The 13,541-nt window shown below is 40.0% G+C and overlaps 1 protein-coding gene across 1 annotated transcript in view; it reads left to right on the forward strand.

Moving 5' to 3' along the window:
• Prdm5 (PR/SET domain 5) overlaps positions 1–13,541 on the forward strand; it is a 170,674-nt gene that overhangs the window by 120,721 nt on the left and 36,412 nt on the right. Inside the window, exon 13 of the mRNA XM_059257913.1 lies at positions 9,503–9,588. Within this exon, the coding sequence (XP_059113896.1) occupies positions 9,503–9,588 (86 nt within the window). The remainder of the gene's footprint in view (positions 1–9,502; positions 9,589–13,541) is intronic.

Genomic DNA, 13,541 nt, shown 5'->3' on the forward strand with positions numbered 1-13,541 from the left:
AGTTGTCAAAAAGGTGTGTTTAGATAATTCCTGGAGAAGCTCCATTCACTTAACTGATTTACCTTTTTCAGTTGCCTGTAGCTGAAGATCATCACCTGCCTGCTTCCTTGCCTGAAGATTTTTTTCCCTAAGCATATTTTTTCATTAGATTTTCTTGACATGTTTTTGTCTATTTATAGTTTGTTTTCTAAAGTCCAAGGCATAAACTTGAACATGGCATATGCTAAAAGAAAGAAACCTATTAAAATTAATATATTAGTTTCATGGTGTAACCACTTTGTGCCACATTTAAAATTAACCTTTTTAAATTACCGTCATGTTTCTATTTATTCCTTGATGTGTCCAAGAAAAGCACAGTAACTTTTAATTTCACTCAGTGTCAGAACATAATTTAAAGAAGCATAGAACTCATTAATTTGTATTAGTTAAATGGAAAATGTTTTGTTGCACATACGTCTACTTCAATATGATTTATGCTTCTATGCTTATAAAGTCCAACCATAGCTGAATCTTACGATGGACATGTCTCTCAAGATATAGCTTAGTATATATCTATGTTCCCGTTTACTTTGGACTTGTCTTAAGAATACATTCCTAATCTGTCCTCTTTTTTGTCAGATAAATTTTGATGAATAAAAAGAATGCCTAAATCTGCCAACCTGAAGGGTCTGTTATCTATTGTCCGAAGCAGCTTTTGTTGTTAACTTTAGAGTTTAAACTGCTCTGCACAGATTACTAGCTGTGTCGTCTATGGGAAGGCGTTAAGAACCGGTTGCAGTTCTGATTCCACCATTTGATGGCTGCACTGTCTTGGTAAATTGCTAATCCTTTCCCTGCCCCATTTCTCTCATTTACAATCTAGGTATTTGAATACTTAGATCACAGGATTATTGTGAGTGAATATTGGTTGTATAGATGAAGCATTCTGTGTGTGTGTGTGTGTGTGTGTGTGTGTGTGTGTGTGTGTGTGTGTCTGGGCATGCGTGTGCGTGTAGAGACCAGTGATTGATGTTGAGGATCTTCCTCCACCACTCTCCTTCTTATTTTTTGAGGGAGTGTCACTGAACCTCAAGTTCACAGATTTTGCTGCCAGCCCCAGGGATCCTCCTGGCTCTGTCTCCTAAGCTGCTGCTCACAGTTTTTGCTTCCACGGGATTCCCAGCTCATGTCTTCATCCCTTCACAGGAAGCATTTCACTCACTGAGCCATCTGCCCAGCTCACAGAACAGTGCCTGAGAAGAGATCTCTAAATTCCAGCTATTGTTTGAATTTAGATTGGCTTCTAACTACACTTGATTTTTTTTTAATTTTAAGATTAACTTGTTTTCATGTGAATATTGTGGTTATTCTAACCAAAATGACAGACAATATCTAAATCTTTCAAAGATAATAGAAAATAGCAATGCTTTGAACTTGGTCCATATTGTATTTCAAAGAGTATAACTTAATCATGCTCAAATAAGGAAGAAATATTCATATTGTTAACAGTTAACCAAAAATGAAGGCTAGTACTTGTTCAGAGCACAATAATTTGATATATACAAAAAAAATGCCTTTGAGTTATATTAGCCATAATAAAACATTGTCTGCAATTTGAATAAAACCCAGGAGTAGCCATTTGTCTTTAATATACAAATAAGGCAAAGACTCATCATTATTAGCATGGTGATTGTCAGGTGTCTCCAGCTTCATACTGTGTGGACAGCAGGCAGTAACTGTTCTTGGGGCCTATGATAAGCAGGAATGACCTGAGAGAGAAGTGAACATAGCAGATTAATGGGGACAACCTGACTGATTTGGCCACTATATACTCTAGTTTTCACAAAGTTTATGAAAGCCTGTTGTATACATTACGGGTGGATTAAAAAAAAAAGCATTATCAAGGCTGATACATCACAAAAAGGTCTCATGACTTTTATCAATTATTTCCTCAAAAGAGCAATTTTGTATACAGTGGCACGGATAAGAGACATTACTCCATCTAGCCCTCTGTAATCCACAGTCATTTTCCAGAGTGACCAAGCTTCTTCACCTGAGCTACTGCTGATGTTGCTGCTATAGGGCCAGTGTGCATCTTCCCTTCTCTGATGATCCTCTTGGGGTTGGCGTAGGGAGCTTAGGCTACTCCGGCCTCCGGAGGGGAAGGGACTTACTGTAGCATGACACACTTGCTGCTTGAGTCAGACCCCTGGTTCTGACAAGTTCCTGCTACTACCCATGGCCTCTGGTTTTCCATTGGCCGCAGCTGGCTCTTGAAAGGGTTCTCAGCTTGGGGAACACTCTCTGCTCTCAGTATACTTTCTTAGAATGAAGAAAAAGCTCATGTCACACTCTGGTGGTAGTGGGGGGACATAATTGCACACCCCTAGGACAAGCTTAATTTTTTTTTTTTTTGCCTGTATCATTTTGTCTTTTCTGTCTTCTATGAACTTTTGAAAAGCTACAAAGCTTTTCAAAAGTTGACTAGCACAGCATTTGGATTTTTGCTATTTCCCCCACTGGGAACACTGAATTGATAGGGATATTACCACACCAGTCTTCAAGTGGCCTGGAGAGATCTATCTGTTCATTGACTTCGCCCCCTCTCCCATCTTGATTACTTTAGCACTTCACATTCATGCTGGTTTAAATTATGTAGATCTGCCAGAGCCTCTTATGCATCATAAAAACATGTGTCATCATTGGTCTCAGCAAAGCCATTAAAGCCCTGAAGCTGTCCTGAGGTCCCTATTGAATCAACCTCTTAAAAAAAAAAAGATTTATTATTATTATTATTATTATTTATTTTTTTTTTTTGGTTTTTCGAGACAGGGTTTCTCTGCGTAGCTTTGCGCCTTTCCTGGAACTCACTTGGTAGCCCAGGCTGGCCTCGAACTCACAGAGATCCGCCTGGCTCTGCCTCCAGAGTGCTGGGATTAAAGGCGTGCGCCACCTAAGGATCTGAGCATTCTACCTTCATATATGTAGGCACACTGTGTATGTTCCTGATGCCCACAGGGGTCAGAAAATGTAGGATCTCCTGGAAATAGACTTAAAGTCAACTATAAGCCACCATGTAGGTGCAGAGAACTGAACCGGGTCCTCTGCAAGGACAGCAAGTGCTCTTAATTGCTAAGCTGTCTCTTTAGCCCTCAACCTCATTAACCCTTCTGTAACAGCTTTATCTGGCCTAGTGAGCTGGTTATCAGCCACTATCTCTCATTCTCTTTTACCTTAATAATGCCCATCCTTCCTCTCTTGTCTTCTAGTCCCTTGTATTCATGCAGCCTTCAGCAGGCGGTAAACAAGTGCTCTTCATGGCTCAAGTTCTGGTCCCCTCATATTTCCCTAGGTTATGCAGCCTTTGTTTCAAGGAGGAACGAGTAGTTGTGTTACTTAGCTTCTCCATTTCCAGGGCATCCTTGGACTCATTCCATCTATCCCTGTGTCCCCACAGCACTACAAACTTGCCTGTAAGAGGCTCTTTGACTTCTTGTTTAAAGTCTTCCTCAAGTCAAGCAGGTCAGTTGCTGAGTATTTTTCAATTCTCATAGTTTCCTATACTGAATCATTTTTAAAGTTGCTGTCTACATGTTGACCATGGATTTCTCTTCTTCTCTGTTAATGGGGTATGGATCTAAGGCGTGTCTTCCAGCACTTTTACCACCTTTCTTTGTTCCTCATTATCCAGTTTGAGGATCCAAGAAATGCTTTTGAGCACATCCCTTACATCCTGACAGCTGTCGGTAAAGGCCAGCCAACATGTCTGCCTCATGATCCCACTTTTGTTCTTTTACTATTCTCAGAAGCTGATGCAGGAGATGTAATATGCTTGTGCTTTTCTTGTTATAATTCTCTATACACAGGACTCTCTTATTACCCACAGGAAAGGCCACTCAGCAGTCACTACAGCCTGTTTAAAATCCTGCCCTAAATATCCTCCTATTGGGAATTATAATATCTTTTCTAGTCCATCTGCCATTTGAGGGATGTACCTATTCTCATGAGGAAGACCCCATCTATCAAAAAGACATACTAGCTGTAGAAGAAGAGAACTGCCCTGGGATTCCCCTGCAAGGGTCCTCTATTTTCAGAGGGCTCAGATTTAATTACGTGTCTTAGTGCCCATTTATAGGTTTTCTGTAGCCTGATAATAGGTTTCTTCACTGATGCAGTAAGCCAAATTAAGCTGAATTGAAAAAGTAAAAGAATAGGATTATTTGGCCAAAGCAACTCCCTGGTGAGTTCTCCAGTTCCAGAGATCGAGGCCAGAGAATTCACATGCCTAAAGTGAAGCAGGGAGGTTATATAGCCTATAGGCGAGTCGTGATGATGTGTCCACCACAAGCTGGGTTTGTGCCCAAGAATGGTAAAAACTGAATACTTTAGGCTGGGAATTGGGCTGCTGGCAACTTCAGGGAAGGAGCTGATGCAAGTTCCACCAAGAATGTGGAACTGGGTTTTTCATTGCCTTTTCTTTGTTGGAGATTCTCTGAGAGGGTAGGGTTTGGAGAGAGAGAGAGAGACAGAGAGACAGAGAGAGGAGGGAGATGGAGCACCTCAGACAGTGTACGAGTGAGATGGGGGTTCCAACCAAACACCCATGACAGTTAACATGCAGCTGCACTATGACAAAGAAGCACACCATCTAATTGCACATGGGAAAAGGTAGTCATATCACAATTGCCCTTTTGGACACTTCACTGTCATATGGATCAGTCTTGGTAGCATGTTTCAGTACCTGTCCCTGGGATAGGTACTAGGATAGGTACCAGCTCACCTTTGTTTCTGTTTTTTTTCTTTTTTATTTTATGTATATGAGTGTTTTTCTTACACATATGTCTATGTGTCATGGGCATGCAGTGCCATTAGAGGACAAAGACAGCCTCAAATCCCCTGGGAAAGGAGTTACAAATGATTGTAACCCAGGTCCTTTGTAAGAGCAACAAGTGCCCTTAAGTTTCTAGTCCCAAGATTTGAGGGTTTTTTTTTTTAATTTTTAATTTTTTTGTTCTTCTTTCATATATTATACCCTGACCCAGACTGCAATTTCTCCGCCCCCAAGCCTCTACTCCCCACCTCCTGTCTCCTCCAGATCTACCTCTTCTCTACCTCCCCTCAGAAAAGAGCAGGCCTTCCAGGGACATCAACCAAACTGCAACAGCAGTGCATACCATCACGTCAAGGCTGGACAAGGCAACCCAGTAGGAAGAAAAGGGTCCCAAGTGGGCAAAAGAGTCAGACACAGCCCTTGCTCCCTCTGTTAGAAATCCTACAAGGACACCAAGCTACTCAACCACAACATATATGCAAAGGACCTAGATCAGACCCCTACAGGCTCCCTGGTCTCTGCGAGCTCCCATGAGTTCCAGTCAGTTGATTCAGTGGGCCGTGTTCTCATAGTTTCCCTGATCCCTCTGGTTCCTCCAAGCCTTCCTTCCCTGCCTCCACAGGGAAGCTCTGGAGCTCTGTCTGATGCTTGGCTGTGGGACTCTGCATCTGCTCCTGTGAGTTGCTGGATGAAGTCTCTCTGGTCTCTTTGATGATGATTCTTCTAGGCTCTGGTCCCAGAACACTCTTCAGGCAGGACAAACGATAGGTTGAAGGTTTTGTGGCTGAGTTGATGTCCTTATCTCTCCACTTGAGGCGTTGGCTGGTTCAGGCTTTGTGTCCCCCTTTACTAGGAGCTTTGCTAGGGTTACTCTTGTAGATTCCTTGGAGTTTCCATTGTACCAGGTTTCCACCTTGTCCCTGAAGTACCCCCGCCCCAATTCCAATCATTTCTCCCAGTATTTTCTCCCCTATACCTGATCTCTTCTGTTCCCAGCCCTACTTACCCCCAGCTCACCTGAGAAATCTATTCCATTTCACCTTCCCATGGAGATCCTTGCATCCCTTCTTAACTCTTCCTTGTTACTTATCTTCTAATTTAGAGCTAATAGCCACTTATAAGTGAGTTATTACCATGTTTGTCTTTCTGGGTCTTGGTTACCTCACTCAGGATGAATTTTTCTAGTTCCATCAATTTGCCTGCGAATTTCATAATGTCATTGTTTTTTAACAGCTGAGTAATTCTCCATTGTGTAAATGTACCACATTTTCTTTACCCGTTCTTTGGTTGAGGAGCATCTAGATTTTTTTCTGGTTTCTGGCTACTATGAATAAAGCTTAGCACCATTTGTGTTAATTCTTCTGGAGAATTATGAATGAATGTCTCTCTATCCTCAATAGAGTGCTGGCATCAGCCCAAAACAACAATTCCACCTAATAAATGAATGAGTGATTAAGGAATCTGTTAGTGTATTGGACTTACTTTTAAAGTAAGGGGTTTATGAGTAGGGGGTTACCTGAGTGATTCAAAGACAATTGCATCTAAAACCCCACCCTAGAGCATGGGTCAAAATTCATTAAAGTTATATCCCAAGAGCTCACTGCGTCATGTGAAGACAGCTTGGCTGATAGGACGTTCTCTCCCCAGAAGTTGCTACTGCTTACATAACCCTGGGGAGGGGCCTTGAGAGTCATGTAATTCCCAGGAACTTCCTGGGCCTTGTAAGGTTTGTTTACTTCCTGAGTCTTATAAACCTCCCTCCTCCATCCAGGAGAGAATGTTTCAACTTAGGAGAAATAGGTACACCATGGTTTGCAAGAAAAATTATTATTTGTCTGTGTATCATTTCAAATTTTTTAATTTTTTTTAAAAAATTTATGTGTCTGAGTGTTTTACCTTCATGTATATATATGCATCATGTGCATGCCAGGTAGTTGTGGAGTTAGTATGTGGACTTCAGATACCTCGTAACTGGAGTTTCAGATGATAGTGAACCATGAAGTGGATATTGTGAATCAAACCCAAGTTCTCTGCAAAAGTCACAAGGGCTTTTAACCTCTAAGCCATCTATCCTGCCCTCAAACTTTTTGTTTTTATCATTCTTTATTTCCAATCTAGATTTGATTTGCTGATGAATTCAGTCATTAATAGTTGAAGAGGAAAGAAACAGCTCAGCATTCCTTAACATCAGTAAAGTAAAATAAATGAGATAAATGTACTTTTAAGAGTCTAAATATTAGCTGGGTGTGGTAATGCCTATAATCTTAGTACAAGTCAGAAACATGAGGGTTGCCTTTGAATTTGTGGCAAGAGTGGTCTATATTGTAAGTTCCAGGCCCTCTATAGTTATAGAGTGACACTGTCTTAAAAACAAAAACAAAAATTAAAACCACCAAAGACTGTTAAAATTACTTGTACAATTTTATGAGGAGGAGGATGAAGTCATTTGAATTTTTATGCTGCAGGAATAAGACCATTAGCATGAGTGTGTGCTGTTTTTTCCAGTCCTGATACTTCTGTGGATGGTTATGTTAAATGCTCAATAACTCAATAAACGGCAGGTCCTGCTGCACCCCAGGTCCTGCTGCAGACCTAATAGGTGCACTACTGTTAATGTCTTCATATTCCAGTTATCCTGAGGAGCATCCCACGGTATCATTATGACTGGAGACTGATCTATGTAGAACTGAGTTAAAAGGAGGTGTCTTTGACAGTTCTCAAGTTTCTCCTTTTCAATAAATTTTGTTGTGTGTGTTTAGGTCATTCACACTATTATGAGACATATAATAAAAAATAATAAATAGTTATTAAAATAAATTAAATGAACACAATTATGACTTCACATTGCTACACACACTTATGTTCAATTTTATGGCAAGAGTGAATAACATCTTATTTAGGATTTGCTGTACAGTATGGATGTATAGGGGTTTTGTTGTTGTTTGATATCTGAATAAATCCACACAGCTAATCAGGAAAGTGTATTTGGAGCACATGAGAACAGAAGGTAAGATCATAAATTTAGAGTGATACATGCAGAATTTGAGTTGTTTATTAGGTATACAAACGTTAGACTGCTTGGTATATAGAGACTGAGGCTCAATAGAGATGGGAAGTAATATAAGCACATGATTATCATCTTATTAAAATTAGAAGTTATAATGCTTTATTCTGCCATGAAAAGCCACATGTCCTACAGTCATAATTATTACTTCAAGCATTCCAGGTGTACTGCCTAGTGCCAGAAGTTTATTTCTCTTACAGTAGCTGGTAGATCTGGATCGTTTACTAAAGATATCTGTTCCTGCTTTGGCTGACATTGCTGTTTCTATTTTCTTTCCCTTATGGATGGTTGCAACCATTTTATGGTGCCGTTCGAACCGCTGGGACTTAAGCTACAGTTGATCCATACTTTTTGACATAACTGCCTGCCTGTCACTCTGAGGCTGTGATTTAAACAATGGCCAAGATGATACCCTTAGAATGGGAGAAGCTAGAAAATGCCACTCTGCTGGGGCTGCCACCACATGGTAGTTCCATATGGGCAGACCCAGTGTACCTCAGGTCGGTCCTGAGTCTCATCTCATGAAGAGGTGAAGAGGTGGGGGAGGAGAGAGGTAAAGGAGAGGTGAAGTAAGGCCCCTTCTGGGAAAATGGTGAGGTTGAAGGATAAGGAGCTCACCTCTGCCCTGGTGGGGTCATTGGAATAATTCATGAGATGCTCAGGTTAAATTCTGAAGAGCAGAGGACACTGACCCTGAGGCTAGAAAAGACAGAAGATTTATTCTTGCTGAGGACATTTTCTTCTTCCCTTCCCTTCACTTGGAATGTAGCAAGTTTCTAGCATCTTGTAATGTTTGTCATGTTTGTCTATTGTTCAGTGAAAGAATAAAGGAAACTGGGGATTTGGACCTAACTTATTATTGTAAATAATTATGCTTTGACGAGTACAGCCTTGAATTCTTTTTATATATTAGATTTTGTCACATTTTGTCATTTTTAAATAGAAGGGTTTTTTTTCTTTTTTTTGGGGGGGGGTGGAGTATATGTGTGGTCTTGCTTGCTTTGAAGAACATCTTTCCCATTTTCCAAATTACAGCCTTAATTTAGAGCTACTTGGTTATATAAAAAAGTGTGGGTTGGTTGTTGTGTAGTTTAAATACCAATGATGCTGTTTAACATGCACCAGCTTTATGGGATTATTCTGAAATGCATAGATATGAGCCATATTTATTTATATGAAACCTTTATAGGCAAAGTTATTAAAAAAAAAAACCAAGTTACCAGAAGAGGCGCAAAGCTACACAGAGAAACCCTGTCTCGAAAAACCAAAAAAAAAAAAAAAAAAAAAAAAAACAAGTTAAAGACCTCCATAATGAGGAACATGGTCCCAGAACAGACTGATACAAAATATTTTTTACAAGATCTTAAAATTAGTGCGTTTAATTGGATCCATGTATTAGAAGGTGTCATGCAGCAAACCTGTGGACTGCTTGTTTGATTTTGGGTGTTAGCCAGGCTTGGCTGGAGGGAATGCTCCAGGCCCCAGTGTGTGCTGCCTGTATTAAGGTACTTCTGCTGCCCAGCTGTGCCGGTACCATCTTCATGTCAGTGAGCCCCCGTGAGGAGCAGTGGCACTGAGGATGGGCTTGTTTTACCTGTCTCTGACCTGGAGGCTTCCTTTGTTTGTAGGTGAGCGTCCCTATCAATGCCCTTACTGTGAAAAAGGATTCAGTAAAAATGATGGACTGAAGATGCACATTCGGACACACACCAGGGTAAGACTATATTCTGTCTCATTTCCATTGATCATAAAAGCCATACCTATTCTAAAAGAAACATATGTAACATTACATGAGAAAATTGAAGTGCTGTAACTGAAGTTATGTCAAAGTCTAGAGCAGACATTTGAAGATAAACTTTTTAAAGAAAAAAAAAAAAACAATGAAAAGCAACATAAATCCCCAAAGTGCCCTTACTTTAGACTTTGAATCAATTCACAGGGTTTATTAATGACACATTGCCAAGTAAATGTTAATACTTTAATCCTAGAAAATATAGTTTTTGTCTTACAGAATAATCACTTGTAAAGAATATGCTTGACCACTGGGTAATATTTACAAGCAAGGGCATTTGCAAGAAAGACCACAAATAATTTATATTGTAGGGAGGTGTGCAAAGCATGGAAATGTAGCTGAATGCATTACAGGGTGCACCACAAGCACTGTGTCATTTTCTTTCTGAGCGGTTACCACCTCTCACTGCATTGGTGTTCTGTTATGTAGACCTTTTCCAGATGTAAGCTTTAGTCTCCTGTGCTTTAAAATGTTATGTGCCACCTATCCTATGTTCAGATGTGTTACTTTGCTCACAGTCCAGCTCAGGCACAAGTACTTCTAATCCTAGTACTCTGGGGTGGTGGCAGGACAACACAAATTTCAAGGCCATTCTTAGCTTCATTGGGACTTGGAGGCTAGCTTGCACTAGAGATCATGTCTGAGAGAGAGAGAGAGAGAGAGAGAGAGAGAGAGAGAGAGAGAGAGAGAGAGAAGGGGAGGGGAGGGGAGGAGAGAAGAGAGGAGAGGAGAGAATATAACTAAGTATAAACTACATTGCAAGCTATAAAAGATTAAACAAGTATTATAATATATAATAATATAACTTAAATAAGTAATAGTCAAGATACTTATTTTCACAATGAGTATTAATAAAGAAGCTTAAGTTAATTTTAAACAAGTTTAAGAGTTATTTTAGGACTGGTGAGATGGGTCAGCAGGTATAGGCACATGGTGAGGACATTGGTAATTTGAGTTGAATTCCTAGGAATAATGTGTTGAAAAGTGACTATTTGTAATAGCAAAAAGTTAGTAATCACTTTTTTGGAGGATATTGCTTGCAATGTGAATTACATTCAGAGAATGGATTGCTGGTCTATTTTTGTCAACCTTGACACAAACCTAGACTTATTTTGGTAAGAGGGAATTTCAGTTGTCTGCATTAGATTGGCCTATTGCCATGTCTGTGGGCTGATTTCTTGGTTGTTAATTACTGTAGGAGAACTAGTCCCACTGTAGACATTGCTATCCCAAAGCAGATGAACCTGGGCTGTATGAGAAAGATACTTGAGCAAGCCAGGTGGTGCCACTTCCAGATCTTGGATTCAGTTCTTGCTTTCAGATTCCTGCCTTGAGTTCTTGCTCTCGTTTCCCTTGATGGACTGTAAAGTGTAAGGTGAAATAAAGTCTTTCCTCCACCCCACTCCACCCCCCCCAAAAAAAAGAAAAATGTGAATTGATTCCAGCAAGCTATTGTTCTACCTTCTCCACATGTGTGCTACAGGACACCTGTGAACACACACACACACACACACACACACACACACACACACACACGTAACAAAAAGTTATTTTATATGTGAGTAGCCATAAAATGAAAGTAATGTATTTATGTTAAAGATGCCAATATCTAGGCAAAAAGCATCCTAGTTCTCTGCATTAGAAAGTAGCAATGTTGACCACAGTGCACATTACATTGTTTCACTGGTTATTGGAGACAGAATCATCATACCATAGAACAAGCTCTGTAAATTGCTGCAGGGGAAAAAAACACATACTGTTTTGGTTGCTCTAGAGAAAATAATAATTTCCAATTCAGTGAACTTGGTTCTTTACCTCAATATAAGTTATCACTGAGAATAATGCTAGTGGTTAAGTACAAATAAATACAAATTGAACCAACCATGCCAAGTCACACATCTCCGCAATCATTTCAAGCCTTCAGATTTATTTACTTGTAACTTATTTAAGCCTCCTAGAAGCTGAGAGAGCCGTGATCATTTCTGACAAAGTGAGAAAGCAAGGCAAGGACGTGCAGCAATGTACGGCTGCCTGTAGAAGCTTCTCCTGTACCGACTTGCTCCTTCCTGTCTGTCCATCACTGTGACAGAGTAGTGAGATTAAACAGTGTGAGAAAGGTAAGACACAGTGTCACTCCTGGTCTCACAGGTTAAGGCTATGGTCAGTTGCGTCTGCTGCTCTAAGCTTAAAGCAAAGCAGCAACATCATGGTGGAAGAGAACAGCAAAACTAAAGGTGTTCCTGTCATGGCAGCCAGAGGGAGGCAGAGGAGGAGCTGGGGACTCATCTCCACAAGTATGCCCTAGGTCCTTTACCAGGGCTTGTTCGACTATGAACTCACCCACGGCTTCCCCCACTGGTGAAGTTAATGCCTGTGTAACCCAGCCATCTATCACCACTGGCCACCGTGGATGATGTTTTCAACACATGAGCCTTTGGAGCTCCTGTCCAGACTGTAGCTACATTTTTTCTTGGCTTCATTCATTTAAATGTTTTCTCATTTTATTGACTTTGATAAGCTCTCCTATGTATTTCCAAACAAAACAAATAATAAAGACTCTAAATTTTAGTCTTACTTTTTTGAAGTTTAAAATAACATCCAGACAGAGTGTACAGTGTTTGTTGGCAGATACTACAATGCCAGGAGTTCTCAAGCACTACCTGCACAAAAAGTAGATCCCAGTCACTAACCAGAAAGAAACAACCTAGAGTCTAGAAAAAAAATCTCAGATCAGCTTCTCCCATCAGACACTTTGATTTCTCATTTCATGCATGTGCTATCTCAGACAACTTTCCTTTTGAAATCCTATTCCCTAAGCATTGAATAACTACAGAGATTCTTTTCACACAAATCCAAGTTTTGCAAAGCATACTAAGATTATCACCAAGTACAGTCGCATCATTGTCAAGAACCAAAAGACATTTTATAAAAGCTAGAGAGGAGCAGTTTCTACAAGCATATTTCTAGAACGTTATTAGCACTGTGTAGGCTCAGCTCAAAGATGCTGTTACATTGGTGCCGTAGCAGGTTTTACTTTCAATTCTACATTTGTATCTATTGTTCACCTAGCTCGATTTCCAGACTCCCACAACCACCATGTTGATAGTTTTTCAATCCATTATAACAATAAAAAAGTCCATCTTTTTCATTAAATTCTTACATGTTATATGTAGGTATTTTAAGTTCGCCATAAGGGTACCCCTGGGCCTCCTTATATTGACTGTCCTATCAACAATCAATAGGGAAATTTAGGGAATTATGCTTTGCTATGACACATAGTGACTGCTGATGTATATAAAATAGTATAAAATTTGTGCCTGGAAATGGGTGTCTGAGCCAAACAGGAGTGGGTGGCTTAGACTTTTTAAAAAGAACATGTTTCTGGTTTTTCTGGAGCTTTTACATATATATATATGTTATAAATAAATATATTTAAATATGTATGTTATTATATTTAAAATATTGCTGGTTTTTAAAAACCGGGTGTCAAGATAATGAATTATATGGGTGCAGTATCAGTATTAACATGATTGAAGGAAAAAGCAGTTTGTGCCAGATGAACAAAGTTGTTAGGGCAGCAGGAATGAATGGTGGATGCTGAGGGTAGGAAAAGGCAAGAATCCCTGTTCCTGCAGGACTGTGAGTGGCTTTGAGAACAGAAAGGTATCTTTTAAGGACAAGAATCAGCTTGGAATACTTATGAACATACGATGTGGTAAGCATCAAAAGCTTAAAAGGCAAAAAGATTCAGCCTTCTTGAGTGAAATAGGGAAAGAATGAGTTGATATGTAAGGATGCTCATGTGGAGGGAATGGGTGAAAAACATGGAGAATGGGCTAGGTAGACGTGACTGCATGAATAGAGTGAGAGTTCCC

This window comes from Peromyscus eremicus, chromosome 3, assembly GCF_949786415.1.
Source record: "Peromyscus eremicus chromosome 3, PerEre_H2_v1, whole genome shotgun sequence".
Taxonomy (NCBI): domain Eukaryota; kingdom Metazoa; phylum Chordata; class Mammalia; order Rodentia; family Cricetidae; genus Peromyscus; species Peromyscus eremicus.